Genomic DNA, 25,029 nt, shown 5'->3' with positions numbered 1-25,029 from the left:
GACTAGGACTTTTTGAAAAGGGTTGACAAGCAATAGAACACGAGGCAGGCAAACAATGCCATTGTTGAAGGGCCTAAGCATGAAGAATGGTGAAGCCATAGTAGGTGGCCCAAAACCTTCCCTGCATGATGTGAATCTTGCCTTATTTCTGGGGGCCTGGAACGTGTACCTTAATTTATTGAGGCACAATGCACATTGCAGAAACTTTCCAGTGCTCAATTTGTAAAAGAATGAGTGTGAGTATCCAAGGCTGTGCTGAGAACCCTGTGTCTGACACTATTAAATGTCAGTGTGCTGAAGAGCAAAACTGAGTAGTCTTTAATTCACTGTCAGACAAAATATGCACCTTTATATCACTCTTGCAGGTTCCTGCTTTCACACTTTAAGACCACTTTTCCATCTTTCGCCCTTTGTGTGTTTTCTTTCGCTTGCTCTCAGGAAACATTCAATGAGGAAAAATAAGTGCTGACCCAAAAATGAGTGCTGATGTCTCACACCAGCAGCCATCGGCTCAACTTAAGCACTGTATTTGGGCAACCTACAACACCACTTATTTCGTGGCATTGCTCCTTATATCATGTTATTTCAGTGCATAATCAACTGGAGTGAAATGGACATACAGTTTATTTTTATATAAAGTAGCATTAATGTGGGGCCTTTCTAAGCTTTTCCAATATTTATCTATGTTTATAACATATAATAAGAGAAAAAATACACAGTCACCTTTGATCACTTGTATGCACATTTCAGATTGATTGACAAAAGGACCAGATTTAACACAACACACAATTGCTTTCAAACCATGCAATTGAAATTTGACATTTTAGATTTATTGCTTTCAAAATTGATTTTGCAAGAATTAGGAACAAAATGATTCCTCATCAAAAAATCAATAGGAAAATCAAAGGTAGAATTGAGTTATTGATTTATATCACAAATTGTTTGCAAACCTGCTTTCTTTTCCTGAAATTTCAGGTATTTTTTCCGTTTTCTATAAAATGTTTGAATCTTTGTTGCAGCTGCCATCATTTCGTCATCTACTATAAGTTTGCCTAATTCATACAACAGAAACAGAATTACCAGTTATTCCCAGCAGTTACAAGACCTTGGAATTTACTCTAATTCTAGTTTACCATGGTCTTGAGACATATTTCAGCAGCTGAGCGTTTTTAAATACTAAGGTCAAATTATGAGTTTGTCAGTCTTGAGACTGCCAAACTCACGGTGGCGGCCGGACTGCTGCACTCCTGACAGACCGACAGCCATATTATGTTCCTGGTGGTCAGACAGAGAGAAGACGGCCACCTCTGCTGTGATCAGGGATTACAATGGGTTGTCGGCGATCAAATTCATGGTCAGTCATGGCAGTGCAGCGTTTGGCACCGCCGTGCTGATCCCAACTTCCCTTTCTGCCAGCCTTTTTCATGGTGTGGTTACAGGAGGGCCCCCACACTGCCCACGATTATGTCATGGGCAGTTCAGGGCCCCTCGTCAGCACCCTCGGATTGTGTACTGTCTGCTATGCAGACAGTGTGCATTCAGAAGATTCTGTGGGCGACAACATTGGCCTCGGCTCCTAAAGGGAGCCGAAGCCAATGCCACTGCAGTTTCAACCGGGCTGATCGGCAGAAATGTTGTAATATGATGGTTTCCACTGGTCAGCCCAGTGGAAACATCGTAATACGGCAATGGTGACATCGCCGGCCTAACGGTGGCCTCACCACCACTGTATTGGAGTTCATATTGAGGCCCTAAATTGACATACACTACAGTGAGCACTACCGCTGTAGTATACACATGCAAATTTACATCTGTGTGTATCATGCTTCAGAAAGCCCAAATTATCCAAGTGAACATTTGATGGAAAAGTGACAGCTGCAAAAACTAAATTATAAGAAACCAAGGCGAAAGATTTGTTATTCATTTATTGGGCATTAGTGTACGCAATACTTACTTATGTAGTTACCTAGACCATTCAACCTCAAATTGAGAGCCAACAAAATCTATATCCTTACTGGTGGAAGATGGGAATCCAGAACATGATTCTAGATCAAGCATTATCTAGTTAAAGGAGAGTCACGAACCAGCACAGTAGCTTTCAAACAAGAACTGCACCATCACTTATGTAAAAAATTGAAAGTTTTTTTCACTCAAGATTTTGCATAGCCTGTTGCCTTGGTTTCAAAAGACCAACCAATGAAAACACAAATGCTGTTGGCATGCATTGCATGCACAAGTTTTATTTAGCACATTAAAGCCAGACCTATTGACCTTGTCAATGCTCTAAAAGAAAGTAGCAAAAATGGATTGATGTCTGTCAGGAATGCATGCAGTAGATAAAGAACTGAATTTGGCAAATAATGTGATAATTAAGTAAACTTTGTAGATGTGGAATAAGTCCCTCATGCATCAAAGAGGAAAAAGGCAGAACGAAACACTGAACAGCTACTAATACGAGGTGAGAGAGACCTACTCATCTAGGTAGAGAAAAAGCCCACATTATGTATATTTAAAAGGACAGGCACTGACTTAAAAAAATATGTTGGCGTTTTGGCATAGAGATCTAAAGTCTCTCATAGGTCTCAATATTTGTATTCACAGCCATTTACATGGGTTTCAAAACATGCCTTCTGCCTTTTGCGTATTAGTGAGGCCGATGTTTTTAAAACCTCCAGCAAATTATCACTTTGAAAAGTGAACGATTAGTAGGACATCAGTGATACTGCAAAATAGAACCCAGACTAAAAACTAGTCAGTTGGCAAAATAGACTGACTGGAACGCTATCCAGACTTCATACATTCAGCCCAAGGTTCCATGAAATAATTTTATGTCGGGCAAATAGCCAAAGTTCTGCTCCTAGATAACATGCCCAGGAAAACTGTAACCAAAATCACATTTGTCGATTTTGTATCTAAAGCACCAAGAAAAAGTGAGAGTCTGATCTAGGTTTGAAATTAATATAGTTTTATTGCTACGTTTCCTAAAGGAAATATCAACCTGAAAAATGTATTCAAAGACTATAGAGGTCTTAAGCAACAAAAAATGCAATTCCATCAATCAAGTAGTCTTTGAAGTGACACTTCAATGGAGCTATTAAATTTGAACACCAAGGACAAGACATACTATTAAAATACATTATGAACCCTCAATAAGAGGTTAAACAAAGATAGCCCACTATGTAAATCAATAGCAACAGAATAGTCTGCATCCTTATCTACAACTCTTATCCTGAGCTTGGCCCATAGAGCCTTTTATCAGAAGAGAAGTCCAAACTAATACCACAGACACAGATGTTCCCTGAATTTGGACGGTCACATATTTTCATTCCATACAAAATACGATCCAAGCCAATAAAATATTGATCTGATGGCAACCTTAATTGCAGGAGACACCCTCCACATTAGACACATGCTCACAGTTGACATTGCCGTACAGCAGCCACTCAAGTAACAGGCACTTATCCATAGCATCTGAAACTCAACTGCAGCAGAAAAACGTACATCAGGCACACTTTCATCCTTTGCTTCTTGTGAGAAATTCTGCCATATGCTGACCCTACCATGCATTACATGGACACCCCAATCATCTGGGGTTCATGCCAAGTATCTGGTGGCCCCCTTTGACATCCTATAGGCCTCCATAACTTCTAACACATAAAAGGGGCTTCCTTGGCATAAGGTGTTTGTCCCACTCATTTAACAAGTATTTTCAATGACTGTCTTGGCCAACTTTAGTATAGAGTTGACATTCCTGCCATGTAATCGTGATAAATGGACATGCAGCAGAGTATCTATGAAAGTGGAAAGCAGTACTTTGAGTGCAGTGCACAACCTTAAAGTTGTTTAAAAAATATCGATGGATACTTATATTGTTTTCAAAATATTGCCAAGTCAAGACTATTGTGGGACAGAGTATTGCAGGTAAGGGTATACATTTTTATATGTTCATTTTTTTATAATATATTTGTATTTGATGCTGTTTTCTTAATGTTAATATATTTCATTTGTTTTACTATGTTTTGCTTCATATGCTATTATTCTTTAATGTTCAGTATGTGTAATTATTTTGTAGTAGAGATTATTTTATTTTTGTTTAGGTAATATATTTCACAAGTTGTTTTATTTATTTGAATTTTTATTTTCCGGTTGTTGAGTTTGAGGGGGAGTAAAGTAGGCAGTTTTTAAATAAATATTTTATAATTGTTTATAAATATTTTATTTTATATAGTTCAGTTGGTTAATTAGATTAAAAATTCATTAAAAAAAAATACTGGTTACATAAATTAATGTATTAGGATTCTTTCTCTCTCTCCATATATATATATATATATATATATATATATATATATATATATATATATATATATATATATATATATGTATATATGCTCTCCCTCCATCATCCTTGTGCCAGCGCTGCACATTGGTGGTAAGGAACCCAGTATAATCCGAAACGCCACTCTTAATGGTTGGAAAGAGAGATGCACACTCCAGTTTATGCAATCACGATGTTTACTTTATTAACTTTTAATCCTACAAGTGCGGCAAAGTGCAAAACGATAACCTTCCAATGCGTTTTGGCTTACCAAATGCCTTGGACACAACTTTTTGTAGGTTGTTGGATTTGTAGAGTATTGGGTTGGTAAGAGGTTTATTGCATATATCTGAATTGTTAACAAATAGTTTATTTCAAACATTTGAATTTGATTATTGATTATAAATTATTTTATTTGTAAATTAATCAATTTTCTAAATATTGCGAATTAATCTTTTAACTGTAAATTGTTTAATTAAATGATTCATAATGTAAATGATGTAATCATTTTAATAAATGTTATATTCAATAAATGTATTCCGTTTGTATATGTATATATCATAATTTTATGTTTTTTATTTTTAAGAACTATTATTTTTTTCTAGTCATTTTGGGGAATTCTTCTGTTAAGGTTCTATGGTGGGATGTGTTATAGTTATATATGTTTGTAATGATTTAATTGCAAATCATTTTTGCATCATTTTATTGATAATCTTAATTTTTATTGTTGCAATTTTATTGTTTATTTATGGTATTCATTATATGGTTATTATTATTTTAAAATAATATATTTGCTTAAACCCATTCTATGTATATTTTCCTCTATACATCGTGAGTTTTTTATTTTTTTTAATTTTTTTTATTTAGGATAGAGAATAGTAAATTTAACCATACAAAGTCTAACACTTTCCCTGTAGTTGCTTAGGTTGGAGTGCTAATAATAAATCTGATCCCTCCAAAGTTCAAATGTTTACATCCTGTTGCTTAGGATGGAGTAGGAACAGTAAATGTGACCTAGCTAAAGTTCATCACTTTACCTACTGCTGCTCATGTTGGAATGAGTATAGTAAAACTGACGTATCCAAAGTCTAATATTTTTCCTAAAGTTCTTTAGGTTCCAGCAGTAATGCAAAATGTTTGTATTCTTTTTTATTTGAATAGATTACAACAGTCTGTTTCTATAATATGTTTACATTTTATTATTTTGGTGTAATTATACTTATTTTTTATTTCAATTGATGCTGTTTTTATTATCAAAGTTTGTAGTATATTACTCATTATTCATTCTTGTGTCTTTTTTAAATTTGAATTTTGTTTTTTTACAATGTTAGTGATTTAATCTTAAAAGTAATTTAGTGTTAATATTATTTTGTATTATAAATAATTGTCACTGTTTTAATGTTTGAGTTATATTTATAGTAGTGTATTTTTCAGTTGAATAATTTAGTAGGTTTATTGTATATTTTTATTTTGTATCATGTTTTAATATGTAGTGTTTTTAATTAATATTTGGATCATAACACTAACTATTCTGAATAATATTTACTTTATCTTCTATAGTGAGGTTTGAAAGCAGTGGGAATTAATTCTGCTATTGTTCTAGCATTAAATGTTTCTGCTGGCAGTCTAGTGCACTTTCTCTATTAATGCCTTCCGTGAAAGATACACTTATTTTTTATTATCTTTCCAGCTGATAATTAGGCAGTGACCAATGTGATTATTGGTGTGCTTTGTAACAGATGGTGATACATAATAAAAGCCTCTTGAAATGAGTGTATTAATCTAATTAAGAAACGTTTCCATGGAGATAACCATATACATTAAAATACACTTTGCTGTTCATTTTATCTGGATCAACAGCCCAAATTTTTCAAGAGGCTCAAGAGGCTTATATGTATCAGTCTCATTACCATACTTTGCTTTGAAGATGTTCATATACATTAATATACACTTTGCTGTTCATTTTATCTAGACCAACTGACAGAATTAAAATAATGTTATAAACTATTGTCTTTCCATTACCCAAAATGACTCCATATTGTCACCATGTGATCATCAGCCAGCAGATGTGCTTTATCAACTAAACATTAAATATTGGGACACTGGAATGTTGAGAGCTTCATGTAGTGGCAGTGGGATATAAACAATAGTATAGGAACACTAGTTTCAACATTTTAATACTCTAATCCATGGCCTCTAACCCTTCCTCTCCATTTCCCCCCCTGAGGATATGAAGAGTTATGTTGAGGAGTGCGTTAGGCAAAGGATGTGACCAAGGCAAAATAGAGGATACTTTCCCCTAACTTCACCCAGACTGTTCCACTGACTTGGGAGATGGGGTAAGTCAGCACAGGGCTTGTCTGCCAGTTTCTCTGCTAAATCAAATATTTTGGTAGGGCTGAGTGACAGTCAGGGACTACAGACATATCTTGCTCCTTACTTTTCACAGGTCTATCTAAATAATATATATCAGTTACTGTCATGGATGCACGATCCCAGCACTAACTCAATAATGAAGAGCGAGAGCTGCTAAAGAAGTAAAATGTAAGGTTATGACAGTTGGGGGGAGGGAGATGCCCCATATCTCAAGGGAGGCTTTTCATTTTAAAGAGGACAATGGTCTAATAACCTACATCCTACTCTAATGGCAACACTGGCCATTAAAATCCTGCTCCAATGCTCCTGGTCTTCACTTTCAGCAGAGACCAAGAACACTGGAGCATACCTTTAATGGCTATCTAGATCTGCAGCATTTTGCTTCAAGGCTACATTAGAAAACTGGAATGTTGGGAACTCCAATAAGGACAAGAGATCAGAATGGTTCAAATACTGGTTTCTTCTATGCACGTTCTTTTCCAACATTGCACTGTTTGTCTTCCTGTTTCTATCTTTTTGATTGATCATATTCTATCCTCAAGGGACGTAATTTCCTAAAAGCAATCCTGCCCATCCTCCTCAGGATTTATTTCTCGTTAAAGGCACTGTTGCTCTCAATAAAAGCTCTCGCCTGAAAAATTGACCTATAATTTATGTAGAGAGTCTTTAACGCTGGCCTAGGCTTTGGAATGTCGAGAGCTCCTTGTAAAACAATAAAAGACCAACAGGCAATAATGCCTGATAAAAGATGGCTTTGCATCACCAAGAGTCTAAAACTGGAAACATCTTGGTGTAATAGTGTGTCCTCTCTGGCCTGCTCTAAAAATTGGCAACACCATCCAGCAGAAGATATGCTACCTGAATATGCGGGTCTATATGTCCTCCAATAAAATACTATGTCCAAAATAGTGTTGTCGTCAATATAGCCTCACTGGCTTAAAACATGTGTGAAAAATTGCCATGCCTGAAAATGTAACCTACATCCTTATGGACTCCTGTAAAATCCTTTGATATGAATTACAGCTGTGCTTCATGATTTCATATTACTGGTGGCTAAATTAAAGCCTGCCTATTGGCTAGAGGAATTGACCAGGGTACTTATACATTTTCACACTGAACTTAATTGTCACAAAAATCCTCTACTGGTGAGGAGCTAAAATATCATATACATGTACTTTTTTTCTTTCCTTTGCTCTGGACATTTATAGTTGTGTGATTACATTTATTATATCCATCCATGTATTCAATTGTTGAGGACCACTAAAAAGTGTAAATTCACATCCACTGATCTCATAAGCAGTGCTCCAACATCCTTTGGGATTACATCCACATGATACAAACACCTAAATAAATACATTTAATAAAAAACATGGTACTCATTACAGACCTGTGGCTGCAATACACGTTTAATATGGGGGGAGGGCCTTTACTGACAGGTGCAACTCTTGGCTATAATGTTGCATTGAGATTGCTTGCTCGGAGTGCAATATTTAGTAATGGCGAATTTGTTAAGAGTTAGACAATCAATATATTTCAGATTTTACATGTTAAAATGGTACCTTAAAGAAGATAAGACTTGAAACAATTCGGTTTCATTTATGAGCAGATTGAAACAGGTAACAGGGAAGTGCAAAAGAAGGCGAGAGTAAAATATAAAACTAAATGACAACCCCTCTCTGCCACTCAGAAGAGCAGCCAAAAATGCAAAATCACATTAATAACGACTAACCTTGTTTTTCTCCATGCTCAAATTCCGTGTCAGAATATGCGTCCCTCTCTTCTTTCTCGCTGTCAGAGGTTTCATGTGGTTTGGTTGATGAGTTTTTACCCTCCATTTCAAGGTCCAAATCATCGTTTTCATTATCCTCGTTTAACTGCGACTTTCTATCCATCAGATTCTCAGCCTCTTCCTCTTCATTAACTTCTTCATCTGGTTTACCTTCATCAACTTCAAAATCTTCATCATATTCTGAAAATAAAGAAATGTGAAAAAGCTATATTTTCTATTTTTCTTATCCTTTAGAATGTTAATGGTTGGAGCCTTTTGTGCTAAATAATGCGTTTTCCGAGCTATTTTTTAACCACTACATCGTCGCGTCACAGGAAAATAAATGTATATCTCGCGTATCTTATATATTGTGCGGAAACATTTTCTTGTGCATGGAAAGATGTGTTTATCGAAATATTTGATAACTTCACGTCATCACTTCTAGAATAGTCACGCAACTGCACACACTGAAGTAGACGTCTTTTTCATTTGTTACTAAAGATGTTAAATGTAAACTCCCCTCACGAACGTTCCAAACAGCGCTTCTCAGATTGTTGAACAACTCTCTTTGAAAGACAACTAGCAACATGTAGACTGGGGGAGCGTGCATTCAATCATAAACTTATCCGGTGCATTTGTTTAGTACATTTTACTTTAAAGAGTGGACCGTTCTAAGCTAAACGTTGTAGTCCTAGACGGTCTGCTAAAGTCTACTGATTGAAGTGAAACTCATAACATTAGTCACAAAGATTTCATAATGCAGGTACTTCACTTCATCAACAAATTTTACAATGCATTTATTTACCCTCTACAACAAAATATAGTGGATGTGTGTGGGCTGCACAAGTATTTGTTATTTAACAATTCCAGGTGACATGAATTTCAAAGAACTTTAACCATATGGCACTGAAGAGTCCCACACAGGACGAGACACATCTCTGAGTTTGTGTATACGGAGAAATCACTTTTATTCCATTAGATCATTAGAATTTTCAAAAAGAATTTCAAGAGACTTGTCTAAATGGTGTTATTAGAATCGAGTTAGAGCTATTAGCGTTGTAAGCTCCTAACTCGATATTTGAAAATGAAAAGTAAAACAGTTTCACATAAGCGAGCCGATTCAAAGTGCCACCCCATGAGCGTGAAGGCTACACAAAAAGGAAAAAGAAGTTAACTCACAGTCAAATGAATCAGCAAAAATGTCATTAGCCATGTAACAGGGTCGATGTGCAAGGCGGTAACCAAACCGCCCCAAGGAGAGACAAACGTAAAGGATTTACCAATGATGACAAAGGATTTTTGAAGAGCAAGCCCATGAACGAGTGATAGTGATGGGTGTGAGGTGGGCGTGGTTAAAAGCCCAAATAGATAACAACACGTCGGAACAGCAGCGTTTGCGCACTGCTATGCTCAACCTAAAAATGCAATGATCTAAAAAACTATTATCACATAGCAATAGAATGGAATGCTGCTGTGGCAAGATAGTCCATGGAGGATGAGAAACCCAAAGTAATAGCTGTTCTCGAAGTAGTCCTATGTCTTTGCTTACCCCTCACAAAAAGTATAAAGTCAATATTTATGGCTTACAAGTGCTAACATATGCAAAACAAAATGACATACATAGATGCTGTTTTCATTTGTTAGCAAATATTGAACTCAACAACGCATATCACCTCCTTGCATCACCAATTGTGGCAATAAGGCAACTTAGATGATGAAAAATAAAGTAATTTTCTCAGAATCACAATATTTGGTTATGCGAGAAAGCAGGATTAGATACAACGCCAACTCTCACTGTCTACCATCAGCAATTCAGTATCCAAGTAGAAACACTTACTAAAACTGGAGTAACAAAATCCACATCCTCATCACTGTAAGGTGAAAACACCTAAAGTATACAATCTTAAGTAGACTATTTTCCTTTTAGGTCTCATCAGAGACAGCGCATGCTCTGTCGCTTATGAGACATTTTGTTAGCTTAAAAGGGGCTTAGCATCTACCCATTACTTACCATTGGCTGGCTTCTGCTTCACTTTAATTTCCTTACTTCTTATTAGCCAGAGCATGCCGGATTCACACCCTATTCATGCGTTTGTCCCTTTCCTGGAGCATGGACCAAGTACTGCTTCCTTTTGGCACCCAGTGTCTTTCCACTGCTAGTGTGCTTTTGGGGGTACTTTTCAGGGTCGAGCGCAAAGCGCTCCGTCCCTGGTGTACTCTCTCTCTGGGATTTTAACCACGTCCATGTCAAGCCCATCAGTTTGATTGGTTCGTGGGCTTGCCTTTTAAAATTAGCTTGACTTAATTAGGGAAAGGCATGCATATGTCATGTCTTTTCCGGTGTTTAGCCTTCCTCGAGCGCACCGGCCAACTACTGAAAACATACAAGGCTCTATGTTTTCAATACGGTTTCTGCACTATTTTTTCTCTGTATTTCATAGGCAGCATGATCTCGCTGGAGAGTAGTAGAGCGCTTTGCATGACATCGACCTTGTTACATGGATATTTCCACTTTTGCCAGTTACACATATAATTGCACTTTTGCCAATGCGTTTCACTGCAAGCGAAGTTCTGTTTCCTTTGTGTGTTTGCTTTGCGCTCAGGGCGCCCGTCGGCTCGCTTATGTGAAACGGTTTTACTTTTCAGTTTATGTGACAAGAAAAGTCTGTTTCGGAGTTTACAACGCTAATAGCTTTAACTCAAGTAAACGCGAGCCCTACTACATTGCAAATGCTTGTTAGGGTCGAGCCTGCTTTGCATGCGCTCGCGCATGCGTATAGCAGGGAGACTCTTTTGGATTTAGAAAAGGGCACCGAGCACTGTCAACTTCACGTCAGTGCTTTTTATTGGTTTGTGGGCTTCCCTAATTAAATCGGCTTGCTTTCATTAGTCGAGGCACGCATATGGCATGCCTTTTCCGGTGGCAAGCCCTCCTCGAGCGCAGCGACCAAGTACAGAAAACATGCAAGGCTCGCTGTTTTCCATCGGGCTCGTGGACTTTTTTTTAAAACTAATTTATGAGCCCGATCTCGCTTGGCAGAAGTCGAGCGCTTTACCTACTTGATTTCACTTTTTCGGGTTACGTGCATAAATGCACTTTTGCCCGATAGGTGAAAAGTCGGGTTAGGAGTTTACAACGCGATCGGCTCTAACACGAGCAAACGCAAGACCCGATGCATTGTAAATGCTTGTTTTTATTGTAGTTGCATCGCTCCCTAAGAGCCCATTTGTTTTCAGGCTGTCTCTCCCCAAACACAGTCCTACATTGTTGCTTGCACAGCCCCTTTCCTCCTACACCCCCGTATTGCTTTGTTGCCTGCCCCATCTCCACACCCACACCCACATTCTGTTGTTGCTTGTCCAGTTCCTTCCATCCCCTGCCACATTCTGTTGATGTTGCAGCACTGCCGGACCGATGTGCCTCCTTAAGCATAAACTAGTTTAGAGGGGACATGGTTCAATCAGTCACTGAGGTCCGAAAATGTACTTTGTTATTAGAAAGTCATAAGTGTACAAAGTACACCACAAACAAGTTATTTAAACTCGAAAAAGAGCCTGGCGGTGAATGAGCTGGTAAGGAAATGCACTCTGTCACTGTTTACAAATGTTTTTCTTTATGAGATGCTTTAACCTACATTTTATATGCAATTATGTTTACCTAAGCAAACTTTGTACTCATTTTAACAACCTTAAAAACGATAAAAGATCAACTTTGCTGAGATTTGAATCTGTAACCTACAGATCTCGTCAGTGAGCGCTCAGCTCGCCGAGCCTAGCTATTTTACTCTCTAGGGTAGTTCAAAATGTTTCCTTTAGAGAATCTGCTATCAGGCCTAGGTGTGGGAGACACCTAAAATGTTAAGGGAATTCCTCAGTTTGCAGCCTGTTTCCAGTTATACCCAGCAGATCTTATCTGTTGCTTAATAGCGTGCTCTCTTGGGACAAAGTTTACTCTAGGGACATATTTACAAAGAATTTATGCAAGGCAGAGCAGCAAGTGAAGTTGGTGTGCTGCACTGTGTGGAAGGAAAAGAGCAGGACCGTGCCAAAACTTCAAAGAAATGGCGCAGCTCTGCTCTCTGCTTTTGCTGGCACACTCTCTGCCACTTAGTACCAACGCAGGCAAACAGCAAGGGTGCCTGTGCTATGGTCAGGATAGTTTTTGGTAAAGAAGGGGTACCTTCCTACACAAAAAGTACCCTTGGAGGCTTTTTGCTTCTTATATGTGTGCTGCAGAATAGAGCACACATGCAAGGAGGTAATAATGAAGAGAAATTAACCTATTTCTTCCTGTTACACCAGCCTCATGCTCGTTCACCATTTAGGCACAAACCTATGTCTACACCACTTTGTAAATATGCTTTTTACATTGAAATTCGTGGGTGGATGAACGGGAAAGCCCACGCACCTCCCATAGAACTCGTACCAGATGCAAAGTAACGAAAGGCAGCACAATGCGTGTCCGTGCGTTACTTTTTCGAATAAAGACATGCAAATCAATATTTTTTTCTGTCTGAAGTTCATACAAGTCCTTGTCTTTTATGTGATTTGCAGTCTTTGAGACAATCCTGTGCCCCCGGCTTGTACCTCCTGGCCCAAGGTCTCTGCAGACAGTTCACAGGGATTCCACTGCCTCCACAACCATAACCTGTGGCTGTAAACCATCGGAAACGTGATATAGTTGTCTGGCTGCTGGGTTTGGCCGTTTCACTTTGTGATCACAAGCTGGACATGTGAGCAGGTACCGAGTGATGTCAATTTATAAAATGTGTCTTCTCGCTGTGTTCTAAGTTTTTGAGTGGTGCTGACATTGGTGCTTGGGGTGTCTCGACCTGTGAGTTACTGTGAGGACAGCGTGTTTAACTGGGTTCAGTTGCTAATCCCAGGTCCTGAGTCACCATAGATCCTATCAGATCATATCTCCTGCAGACTCTAGAGTGTCTGGCCTTTGTTATTTCTTTTACTGAACACAAAACTCTATTAACTTATTCTAGCAAATGTTCTGGATTTTTTCTAACCAAGCCTGCTGTGGTTTATTACGCTGCTGAAGTGATGCACGGAGACGGCATACAAAGTGTGGTTTTCTTGCTGTGAAATTTATGACACCTTCATCTCGTTGCCTGTCAGCTGGGTCTTTGGCATGGGTGAGGCTTTCTGACCTTGTCAGTTCATGGTTATAGTGCTTGCTGCCACTCGTTTGGCTCCCATGTGCACAGAAAGTGTGCAGGTGCACATATGTCTGAAAGCACCCAGCAAAATAATGATGTATTTTTAAGCAGTGTAAACAATAACTGTTATCACTACAGAACTTATTAGTACTCAATTTGGCCTTGGACAGATTGAATGCCAGTTTAATTTGCAGGGATTCAAACTTTTGTCCCAAAGAAAATGTTAGTTGCAAGCGTCTACCCAGCACTGTAAGTATGGGTCTTCAGATCCCAGTATGCATAGTTCTGTGGGTTAGCAAAAAGTAATCCTTATGACTTGGGCCATATGATAGTAGTGATCTAAGCCAGACCAGAGCATAAAATGCCATAAGGGTGATGGTTTGACTGATGTGGAACAGCACCTCAACTTTCGGCAAAAAGGATGCTTCTTTCCTCAGAACCAGTTTGTCAAGGAAGAAGGTGTACGGTGGGTTAACAGAAAGCCTGAAGCTCATTCACTCACTTTGCCTTTCACAAAATGCATCACAAATGGTGACTTAAGGGAGACAGGTCTTGCAACTGTATAAAGGCCAAAAGAACTGAAAGGTACCCCTTAACTGTGCCCAAAGCAAGGTCTTACCAGGCAAAAGACAAAACAAACTACAGAATATCAGATAATTTTACCTGCAAGGGGTCAAATGGCATGTGTAGTACCAACCCACAAATTTGTCTCCACAATCACATACAGTTTTTGTAGAGGGGCGCCTTGCTGCCAAGCTGACCTCAACCACCTCAGGGGGGATGGTCAAAGTTGTTCAGCTGTCACCACTCAAACTTCATGATGAAGTTGGAGAGGGTGAAGGCTTGGATACAGAACTTTATTGCAACAGCAGGTCCTCCCACAGAGGCAGCCTGAGAAGAGAACAGATGCTCAAGCCCATACCATACTCTGTGCTAAATCCGGAGCTACTAGGATGTGTAAGGCCCAGTAGTTCCTGATCTTCTTCGGAACTCGGAAAAGGAGTGGTACTGGCAGGAAGACACACAGGGGTCCCGAGTTCCATCTGAGGTGGAAGGCGACTCCTAGCAAGAGATGCCTTGAAAACTCCAATGCGCAGAACTGCTGACACTGAGTGTTCTAGACAATGCTGAATAGATCAAGCCATGGTTCTCCCCATATGTGGAAAAGACCTTTGACCACCTGCAGGTGCAACTGGCACTCATGATCTGCTAGGCATTAATGGCTGAAATCGCCCACTCTAGCCTTTAATGATGTTACCGGGTAGTCAACCACCAGGAAAATCCATGGTGATCCAGCCATTTCCAGAGGTTCAGGGCATTCTGGCTCAGGGTCTGTGACCCCAGTCGACCCTGCTTGTTGCAATACCATTAGACCCGGCCCTTTCTGCAGGTCATCTCCAAACATTTTGCCTTCAACCCTCCTGTTTTCAGGAACCATTTGTATTTGGTTTTACGACTCTATGCACTTACCACTGCTAACCAGTGCTAAAGTGTTTGTGCTCTTTGTTTTTAACACAATAAAATTGGCTTACATCCAATTGGCACATTTAATTTACTAGTAAGTCCCTGGTAAGGGGGCACTGCCTGCACCCAGGTGCATGTAAATCAAATGCTACTAATGGGCCTCCTGTACTTATTATGCCACCCACTTAAGAACCCCTCTTAATACACGACTCAGGTCTGCCACTGCAGCTTGTGTGTGCAGTTTCAAACTACCATTTTGACCTGGCAAAATAAATCTTTTGTCATGCCTAAACCTTCCTACTTAATATATGTCAAGCCTAGGGTAGGCCCCAAACAGCCCGTATGGCAGTGTGTGTTGTATTTAAAAAGTTGGATATGTACGTTTAGGTTTTACATGTCCTGGTAGTAAAAAACTCTAAAATTCAGTTCTACCTTTCCAATAGGATGACATTGGGTTACCTTGTTACATTTAATAAGTCAAAAATGTTATTTTTTTTGTTTTGGGAGCAGGTAAAAATGCCATGTTTGAAGCATGAGGGATTGTCATTTTAAAACCTTTTTAACGATGAAGTGAAATATTAAGTCATATTTGTGAAAATGCACGTTTATAAAGCTAACCATTTGGTGCCTGCAGCCTGTATCCCAGGTCACATGACTAGGTGTAGTTAGCAGTTGGTCTTTATGTATTCTTCCCAGACAGTATCAAAATAGAGATTCTGGGTTTTGGCTTGATGGGTCATCCTGACTTGATGGGCTGTTGGAACTATCACCTACCACACTTGCACTTCAAAGACACTGGCCCAGCACACTGATAAAGAACTTCACACTAGTCTACTGTGACCCCAGACAGATTGAGACTAGGGAAGGGTAGCAGGAAATTCAAGACACTTCTGTACAGTGGAATCCCCAGAAGCTTGTCCCACTGAAAAGGTATAGCAGGTATAAACTGAGAACCCTCAGACCCACTCTTCAGTACACTCTTGGACCTTTGGATTCTACAGAAGGAGAACTGCCCTACTGCCACAGAACTCCCTTTCTGCCTGAGGCCTGCTATGCTGTCTGAGAAGTAGCACTGAAACTGCATTCTTCATCCCATGCTACCTGTATGACTCCAAGGACTAATAAGCTGGCCTCCTCTTCTAAGCTACAGGGACAAACAAGTTCCTGAGGTCTCCCTGCAACTGCCCTGCTAACATGCTGCACTTGATTTGAAAATGGACCTGCCTGAGCCCCGCTGGCCTTTACTGGAATGAGCTCCTGATCTCCAAGAGCTCTCTGCCAGGTACTGGGCACTTGGTGTGGCATCAGTTGAGCTCTTCCTTGAAGAAATGGTTAAATCCTGATGTTTTGGCCTCTTAGTGACCTTGAACAGGCCAGTTCACACCAAGATCTCTCTGTCCACCCATACAAAGCTCCAGTGAACTCAACTCTTCTGCCAGCAATGACCAGCAACACAAGATCTGCAATTCCCACTATAGCATCGACAGCCCATGGAGACTGCTAACACAAATTTCCAGCAACATCTGTCTTTGACATCCGACAAGATCTTCGCTCTACAAAGACCATCCACAATGCCTAGCCAGCTCTTCATGCTACGGGGTCTACCATCTGTGATCCACTCCCTGCTCCTTGCAACCTTCTCCACCACAAACAGAACTCTTCAAGTCTGTCCACGCTCCATTGGGGTCAGCCTGAACTTGTGACTTTCACCTGGTCTCGCACTGCCAGATAACTGAGAGTGGCACATTGTTATTTTAGGTGCAATATTTACCTTAAATCTTTTACACTGCATTTCTCTGGTTCTCCTAATTGGATTTTTATTGTTTTGGTGTCAAATTATTTATTACATTTTGCTCTACTTTTCTAAATTGGTGTTGGATTTTTCTTGTGGTGTGCTTTCACTTTATTACTGTTTGTGTGCTGCCTAAATTCTTAATGCATTCCTTCTAAGTTAAGCCTGACTGTTTTTGTGCCAAGCTACCAGAAGATAGACTGTTGTGGTTCACCCTGACAAGGATTGTGGCTGTTGCTTGAGAAGATCTCCAACCCCCCTCAACCAACAACCCAATTTCTCAGAAATAACACATGGCGGTGGTGTTGTCAGTGGTCATCTGTACCAAGTGCTCATTGATGGATGAAAAGAAGGCTTTCAATGGAAAGTGGATGGCTCTAAGCTCCAGAAGGTTGATATGAAGCTCGGACTCTGCTGAAGACCAGAGTCTTAAAATCTCCATCTCTTCTAGATGACTACCCCTACTCAGAAGTGAGGCATTGGTCACCCTTGTCAGCTTTGGCTGGGGAAGGGAGAGTGGTCTGCCACCAACCCAACCATGGTCAATAAACCACCACTGCAGATCTTTTGTAGTTTCATCTGAATCTAAACATGGTCGGAGAGGTCTTCTTGATGCTGGACATAGTGACACTTCAGATCCCACGGTAGACCTCTAATATGCCATCTGATGTGCTCTACCATCAGTTGCAGCAGCCTCAATCTACCTCACTAAATCACAGACATAGGTTGAAAGATTGGGATCATAGCTTGAATGGCTTTGACTCTCTTCCCCAGAGAGAAAAGCATGAAACCAAACTGTGCCCAGAATGGCTCTGATGAAGGAGAGTATCTGATGAGTCTGGTGTGACTTTGGCATGTTGATAGTGAACCCCAAGTATGACTCGAGGTTCGTATTAGTCTGCAAGTAGCTGATGACTGCCTGGGGCAAGCCTGCCTTCCAATGCCCCATCCCACCATGAAACCCAGGTAGAGCCAATGGGCCTGCAGGATGGGTATGTGAACCAGGTGTCCTGCAGGTTCAATGTCACCACCCAGTCTATACTATCAAGGGCAGATAAGATGTGATAATTCTGAATTTCTCCTTCCAGAGGAAGGTGTTGAGAGAGCGCAGTACTAAAAATGGATGAAGGTCTCTGTCCTTTTTTGGCTTAGAAAGTGGCAGGAATAACAACCACATCCTGCTTCTGAAGTAGGCACCCTTTCAATAGACTCTACCCAAAAGGGCTTCCACTTCATACCGCAAAACAGAGAGATGGTTCTCTGTCGGGCACTGGGCAAACAGTGGAAAGTGCAACCACGTGGTAAGGAAAGCCCTTCAAAATGATTCAGAGGACCCAACTGTCCGACGTTATGGCCTGCCAAACCAACAAGAATTGTGGGATCCTGCCTCCCACTGGGTTGCCCAATAAAGAGGTTTCGCATACCACCAACACAGCAACCCACAAGGGCATCATTAAAAGGCAAGAGGGGCTCAGTGGATGTTGGACCTGGCTGAAGGAGTTGTGTAAATACATTGGCGTTGACCTCCATCGTGGAGAGCTGGAGGTCAAGGACTCTGGCTACCCAGTGCATTACTATGGCAAATTGGTGGAGGCAGATGTAGTGGAGAAAGTGGGACCTCTACGTCAGCCAAGTGTGTTGTAGGACTCCTGCTGTAGTATCATGACTGCTGGATTTTTGGCAGCAGCACCACCGAGTACGGGGGACACACCGTGTGTCAGCTGTTGGCCTACCCCTTCCGGATAGCTGGCAGCACCTCACCAGTACCAGAGGTAAAGATGATTTGTTGCAGCCTATCACATGATACTCAGACTCCTCAGGGAAGTTGTGATAGATCAGATCGTACCCCTTTCTCTCAGTTACACATGTCTCATCCATACACAGACAAGCATTTAATTGAAACAACTGCATTCTATGTAAAATGCATGCATTGTGATTATGAGAATAATGAAACACAACACAAGTACAGCAGTGACCAGGAAAGTGAATGTTGGACATGTCCCTTTTTGCAGGTTCATCCCCAAGCCTTTTGCCTCCTTCCTCCTATTTCTTCTGACCAGTTTGTGGTGGCTTTAGGACTCTGGTCACTTTACCACTGCTAACCAGTGCTAAGGTGCATATGCTCTCTGTGTAAAGTGTATTGATGATTGGTTTGTCCGTGACTGGCATATTTAATGTACTAGTAAGTCCATAGTAAGGTGCACTAGAGCTGTCCAGGGCTTGTAAATCAAATGCTACTAGTGAGCCTGCAGCACTGGTTGTGCCACCCATATGATTAGCCCTGTAAACATGTCTCAGACCTGTGACTGCAGTGTCTGTGTGTGCAGTTGTTCACTGCCAATTCGACCTGGCAAGTGTACCCACCTGCCAGGCCCAAACCTTTCCTTTTAATACATGTAAGGCATCCCTCAGGAAGGTCCTAGGTAGCCCCATGGGCAGGATGCAGTGTATGTTAAAAGTAGGACATGTACAGGTGTGTTTTTACATGTCCTAACAGTGAAATATTGCAAAATTAGGTGTTCACTGTTGCAAGGCCTGTCTCTCTCATAGGTTAACATAGGGGCTGCCTTCAAATATCTTTTAACAGCATTTTTCCTTTGAGAGCAGATAGAGATTTGGAGTTTGGTGTGTCTGAACTCACAGTTTAAAAATAAATATTTTGGGACAGTTGTTTTTTAGATTGTCAGTTGGAAAATGCTACTATTAGAAAGTGGGCATTTTCTTGCTTAAACTATTCTATGACTCTGCCTGCTTGTGTATTCCCTGTATGGGACAGTTGGGCTGTTTGTGAATCTCCAATAGACAGTGAGACAAAGAAAGCTGGGGTGTAGCCTGTGTATCGCGATGGGCCATTTGGGCTAGAATGGAGGGAGGAGTGATAATTTACACCCGAAAGGGCTTTGTGTGCCCTCACATAATGCAGTTTCCATCCCCCTGGTGTGGGTCTGGAGCTAGGCCTGAGCCGGGCAGGATCTTGTGAACAACAGAGGCTTTCCTTAGACGTTTGCCTACTTCAAAGGCAGAAAGGGGTATAAGTAGTGGACCCCAAACTCCAGATTTTCAGATTACTTTTGGAACCAAGAGGAACCTCTGCCAAGGAGAAGAGCTGGAGGAGGAGTACTGTCCCTTTGCCTGTGATTGTGCTTTGCTGGGTTGGCCTGCAGTTCCTGCTTCTGCCTGAAAGCAGACAAAGATTGGATTTTGTGGTATATTCCTGCTTGTGAAGTGTCTCCGAGGGCTTGGACTGAGCTTGCCCCCTGTTCTGAAGTCTCAGGGCTGTCAAAGACTTCCTCTGCCAGCTCCTGGACTCTCTGCTGAGACTCCTACCCAGACAAGTGGTACGTAATCCAGTCCCTGGGCCCTTGAAAGGAGAAGCTGGTGAAAAAACAAGAAGAACCAAAAACATGACTTCGGACAACACCCAGACTGACGCCGCTGCCGTGATGCCCCCTGCAAATGAAGTAGTGGTCCTCGCTGGAGTACGATGACCCTGCAGGCCCAACACCGCCGCAGCATCGCTGAAGTCCATGACTCCATGAGTCCCGGAGTGTTGTGTCACCGGCGTCCATGATGCCTGACTCTGTCAGAAGTGCAGGGATCCAACGCTTCGCACCGGTGCCGCCTCACCTCCACAGCAAGGACCCGATGCCTCATACTGACACCTCCGCTCCTTTGCTCCGCAGCACCGGAACCAATGCAGCACCAGAACCAATGACGCCTCGATCCCCCGACTCCATGCACCGGCTTGTTTCCTCATTTTCACAAGGTACTGTACTTGAGTGTCCCTGTAACTCCGTGACCAGCACCATTAGCGTCGGATTGTTGGAAACGACTCCGTTACGATACCATGATATCACCAATTTGAAGCATTTGTGTTTCTAAGTGCTATATTGAAGTTTAATCTTTAAAAATTCATAACTTTGCTTGTGTATATTGGATTTTTATCATTTTGGTCTTGTTTTACTCAGATAAATATTGGCTATTGTTCATTGTGTTGAGTCCTTTTGTGATGTTTTCACTGTGTTACTGTGTGAGATTGCACAAATATTTTACAAATTGCCTCTGAGATAAGCCTGACTGCTTGTGCCAAGCTACCAAGGGAAAGAGCAGGGGTTATCTTAGGTGTATATCCCCATTACCCTGACAAGGGTGAGGGTCCCTGCTTGAACAGAGTAGAAACTGACTGCCACCCAGAGACCCCATTTCTAACAGTGAAATACAGGAAGAACACCATCATATTGTCACACTAGTGTACCTAGTATCCCTACCTACTCTACTAAGCTTCTGCATAAGAGCAAATATCAGCGGTAGCCCTAATCTGCCCATCCAGTTCTGGGAAGGAAGCCCAATTCCTAACCTGTGTTAGAGGTAACAAGGAGGACAAGGAGGTATGTTAGTCTGCTGGGAGTCCTCCCACGTACACAAAAAGAAAGTGTGAGGTTTCAGTAGAAACTACGATGATGTGCAGCATAAGATGGCAGGCTAGTTGGAATATCCCCTCTGCCTTATTTCTGGGCAGCCTGTTTTTTTTGTAATAAAACATGTTGGTGTTCTGAGAACTGCCCAGATGTGATAATTCGTCTTGTCCGTGTAAGGTAGAAACAGCACTCTCTGGACCAGCAATACCTGGTAAACTATCTTGTATAGCCTTGGAGTGAGCACAGGACGAAATGGTGTTAAGAGAAATGAAAAACAATTCCACATGGAAGGGCAACTGATATAAAATAATAAAACATCACCACTAAAACAAAGCCTTGCTAAAATAATAAGAGGAATAAAATGTGAAGTGACTAGGTGAGAGGGAACATGTCTCAGACCCAAGCTTAACTAAATGAGCCTCCCTAAAGGCAAACATAGCCTCACAACAAGCGGAGCCTCGTTTTATTTCAAGCTCGATTTCAGAGAGAACAAGACCTCTTCCAGCATCGATGGAGTCTACATGGGAACCAGCACGCTGGTCCATGATTTGGTCCATGATGCTGGAAGCAGAGTTAAGACTAGAGCTGGTGGTGGCACACACAGGGTGCTTGGAGGGTCCAGATGGAGCTATCTTGGTGGTAATCCAGATGGAGAACCTTTCTGCTCCGTGGGTCCCACAGGCACACCAAAGGGAGTTGGGCAAGGATTCAAAGAGACTGAGCATAGTACGCAGAACTCTTTGATCAGTTTAGGAGCAGCAGCCAGGCCTGGGAACTCAGGTTGAACCAGAGTGACTTCAGGAGCAAGTTCAAGATGTATGGCCCCATTTCCATGCCTTCTCAAGGGAGTGTTAGTGGCAAGAAGGGGCTGAGTTCTGCTTGGATTTCTTATGGTTTTTCTTCAACACATCTGAAGACTTTAATTGAGATGGCTCATCATGGAATCTTCCTCTGTCAGGTAAGGTAGAGTTTCACCTTGTGGTCTCGTACAGCCTTCTGGTTCATCAATGTAGGCCTCACAGTTGTGGCTCGACCCCATGCAAATCTGAAAAGGATCTGTCGCAGACATTTGTTTATGACAGTCATTACCATGCTTAAAACCTGTCATTTTCAGGGTTAACATGTCCCTTTCCCAATGCAAAAAAAATAATGTAAAACTCAGACTGGTTTCCTGCTCACTGCAACAGAGATAAAGCAGGCAGACACATTCCATCCTGTGAAGAAGTTTCAGTTGGCCAGTTGTGACTGGACTCTACTGGACCATGTGACAGCATGACTTAAGAGAGTGTCTTGGTGCCTGTGACTGTCAATGAATTCATTTCAAAGGTACTAAAGCTGCAGGTGGAAAGAGTCACCTAGCCAGAAACAAACTGTCAGTTTGTGACTGGCTACAAATATGTGGTTGGTCCCACTTACAGCTTTTTCATCTGCGGTTTGAGACTCCTTCATGACCACCTCAAATGGGTAGCCAAGCCTGTTGCATCCTCAATGTTTACAGTTTCCTGCCCTGTCAGGCTGAGGGAAAATGAGAACCAAAGAAGTGACTCACTCCATACACACGCCTTGGGACTGGGGAAAGGTATAGGATCTATTCCAATTAGCAAAGCATCCTTGCAGCTACAAAACCAGACTTTGGGCCTCATTATGACCCTGGCGGTACAGAACCGCCAGGGCCAACGGGGGCGGGAGCACCGCCGACAGGCCGGCGGTGCTCCCTTGGGCATTCCGACCGCGGCGGTAACGCCGCGGTCGGACCGGGACAACTGGCGGTCTCCCGCCAGTTTCCCGCTGCCCAAATGAATCCTCCAAGGCGGCGCAGCATGCTGCGCCGCCTTGGGGATTCTGACACCCCCTACCGCCATCCTGTTCCTGGCGGTTCGCCAGCCAGGAACAGGATGGCGGTAGGGGGTGTCGCAGGGCCCCTGGGGGCCCCTGCAGTGCCCATGCCAATGGCATGGGCACTGCAGGGGCCCCCGTAAGAGGGCCCCGCTAGTATTTCACTGTCTGCATAGCAGACAGTGAAATACGCGACGGGTGCAGTAGCACCCGTCGCACCTTCCCACTCCGCCAGCTCGATTACGAGCCGGCTTCATCGTGGGAAGGTTGTTTTCCCCTGGGCTGGCGGGCGGCCTTTTGGCGGCCGCCCGCCAGCCCAGGGGAAAACTTGGAATACCCTCCGCGGTCTCTGGACCGCAGAGCGGTATTTTGGAGGGGGGAAGTCTGGCGGGTGGCCTCCGCCGCCCGCCAGACTTAGAATGAGGGCCTTTGTCCCTCTCAGAGCTGTTGGTGCTAAAACTGAAGACTGCATGGGGACCATGACTTCAAGTACCTAAGCCAGCTCCAACCTCATGCCTTGTGCCACTGAATGATTTTGAGGATCAGAAAATGAAAAAACAAGGTAAAAACTTGCATCGGTGTGTTCTGCCACCCTTACCCGACCCAAAAAATATCACAGTAAGCCTCAAATCGTGCACTGGTACCAGTATACCACTAACATTGACTTTAATTTGCACTTTGCTGTTTATCGGGCCCTTAGTCTAAAAAGATTAAAATCCATACCTACGATCCCCCTAAGGAGTTTTTAACTATGTTTGTGTTTTTATTTTTTTAATTAAAGTTTCTTGATTTTTTGCAATTTAATTGGGCATTTTTTTGTGTTGCATACTTAACGTTAATGTTCTTTGGTACTGCTTGAAATTAGCACACAGATTGGGTTTATAAGGTTGTAGAGGTTTGGTAGCGGTCTCCCAATATCTGGCATATGTGAAACCGTTTCTCAATTTAGCACAGATACTGCGAGGATATAAATGTTACAGGAACTCAATGTGTGTACCCGGTTTTTGTACAGCTGCTTTTAAATTTTAAATTTAAAGCAGCGTTCAGACACATTCCTAAGCAGACAACTGATTTTGCCACAACAAACTATTAAGGCAATATTGAGAGGTGTAATTGGCTAAACTATAGGTGACCTCTTCGTTCTTGACAGTTATTAAAAGCAACATAGATTGATTCTACTTTCCATAGACGTATTCTTTGAAGCACTTCTAGTCAAAGAATATAATTTTTTACACAGTTTTGTTGGCAGAAGAACATGTTCTGAGCCTTCACTGGTAGATGGATTATAGATGCGAGCTCATTTATTAAGCTACATTTTATTCCAATTATGCAGCTCATCTAAAAAATGTTCTTTAAAATGTTCTATAGCCATTCATTAGCTTGCTCAGTTGTAAGCTCTTCAAGGGCAAGATGTATATCAGGAAACCTACTATATCAGCTACAAAGTGATATTATGCATTTGATCGATGTCCCCTAATACATTTCAACTCTTTTATTTTTGCCTGGCTTTTTATTAAGCTAATGGAACATTTTACATGATGATACTGCAAACCAAGAAGACAAAGCTCAGGCATCATATTGCACCCAGAGTAGAATCAGAGAACTGAACTGGCTATGGGTACTTATGCGGCGCAACCAGTAGGAAGTGCAGTGCCACTGGGGCAGAAGTGTGTCAAGCAGGGGCAGAGGAGCCTCTTTTACTTGCCTGAATTATTGCCCAAGCACTGATTGCTGCACCAGTGCTGCAACTGTGGATCCTCTTTCTGCAAGGGTATCCCTAATTTTAGAACATGTGTCAGGGAATAGAGTGCCAGCACTTATCCTTTATACAGGCAGATCTGTGTGGAACTCACTTTTGTAGGGGAATACGCCTCGGGTATACCAATAAGCAG

At 41.7% G+C, this 25,029-nt stretch overlaps 1 protein-coding gene across 2 annotated transcripts in view; it reads right to left on the bottom strand.

Annotated features, from left to right (window-relative positions):
- ERICH3 (glutamate rich 3) overlaps nt 1-25,029 on the bottom strand; it is a 325,653-nt gene that overhangs the window by 116,159 nt on the left and 184,465 nt on the right. The window contains exons 11-12 of one of the 2 annotated variants that reach the window (XM_069232438.1): nt 8,421-8,660; nt 951-1,052 (exon numbers count right to left, since the gene is read on the bottom strand). In XM_069232438.1, the coding sequence (XP_069088539.1) occupies nt 951-1,052; nt 8,421-8,660 (342 nt within the window). The remainder of the gene's footprint in view (nt 1-950; nt 1,053-8,420; nt 8,661-25,029) is intronic. The other variant, XM_069232437.1, reaches the window with a different exon arrangement.

The sequence above is a fragment of the Pleurodeles waltl genome, chromosome 4_2 (genome assembly GCF_031143425.1).
Source record: "Pleurodeles waltl isolate 20211129_DDA chromosome 4_2, aPleWal1.hap1.20221129, whole genome shotgun sequence".
NCBI classification, from domain to species: Eukaryota; Metazoa; Chordata; class Amphibia; order Caudata; family Salamandridae; genus Pleurodeles; species Pleurodeles waltl.
The sequence above is the reverse complement of the archived record's forward strand: the minus strand, read 5'-3'. Positions and strand labels throughout refer to the sequence as shown.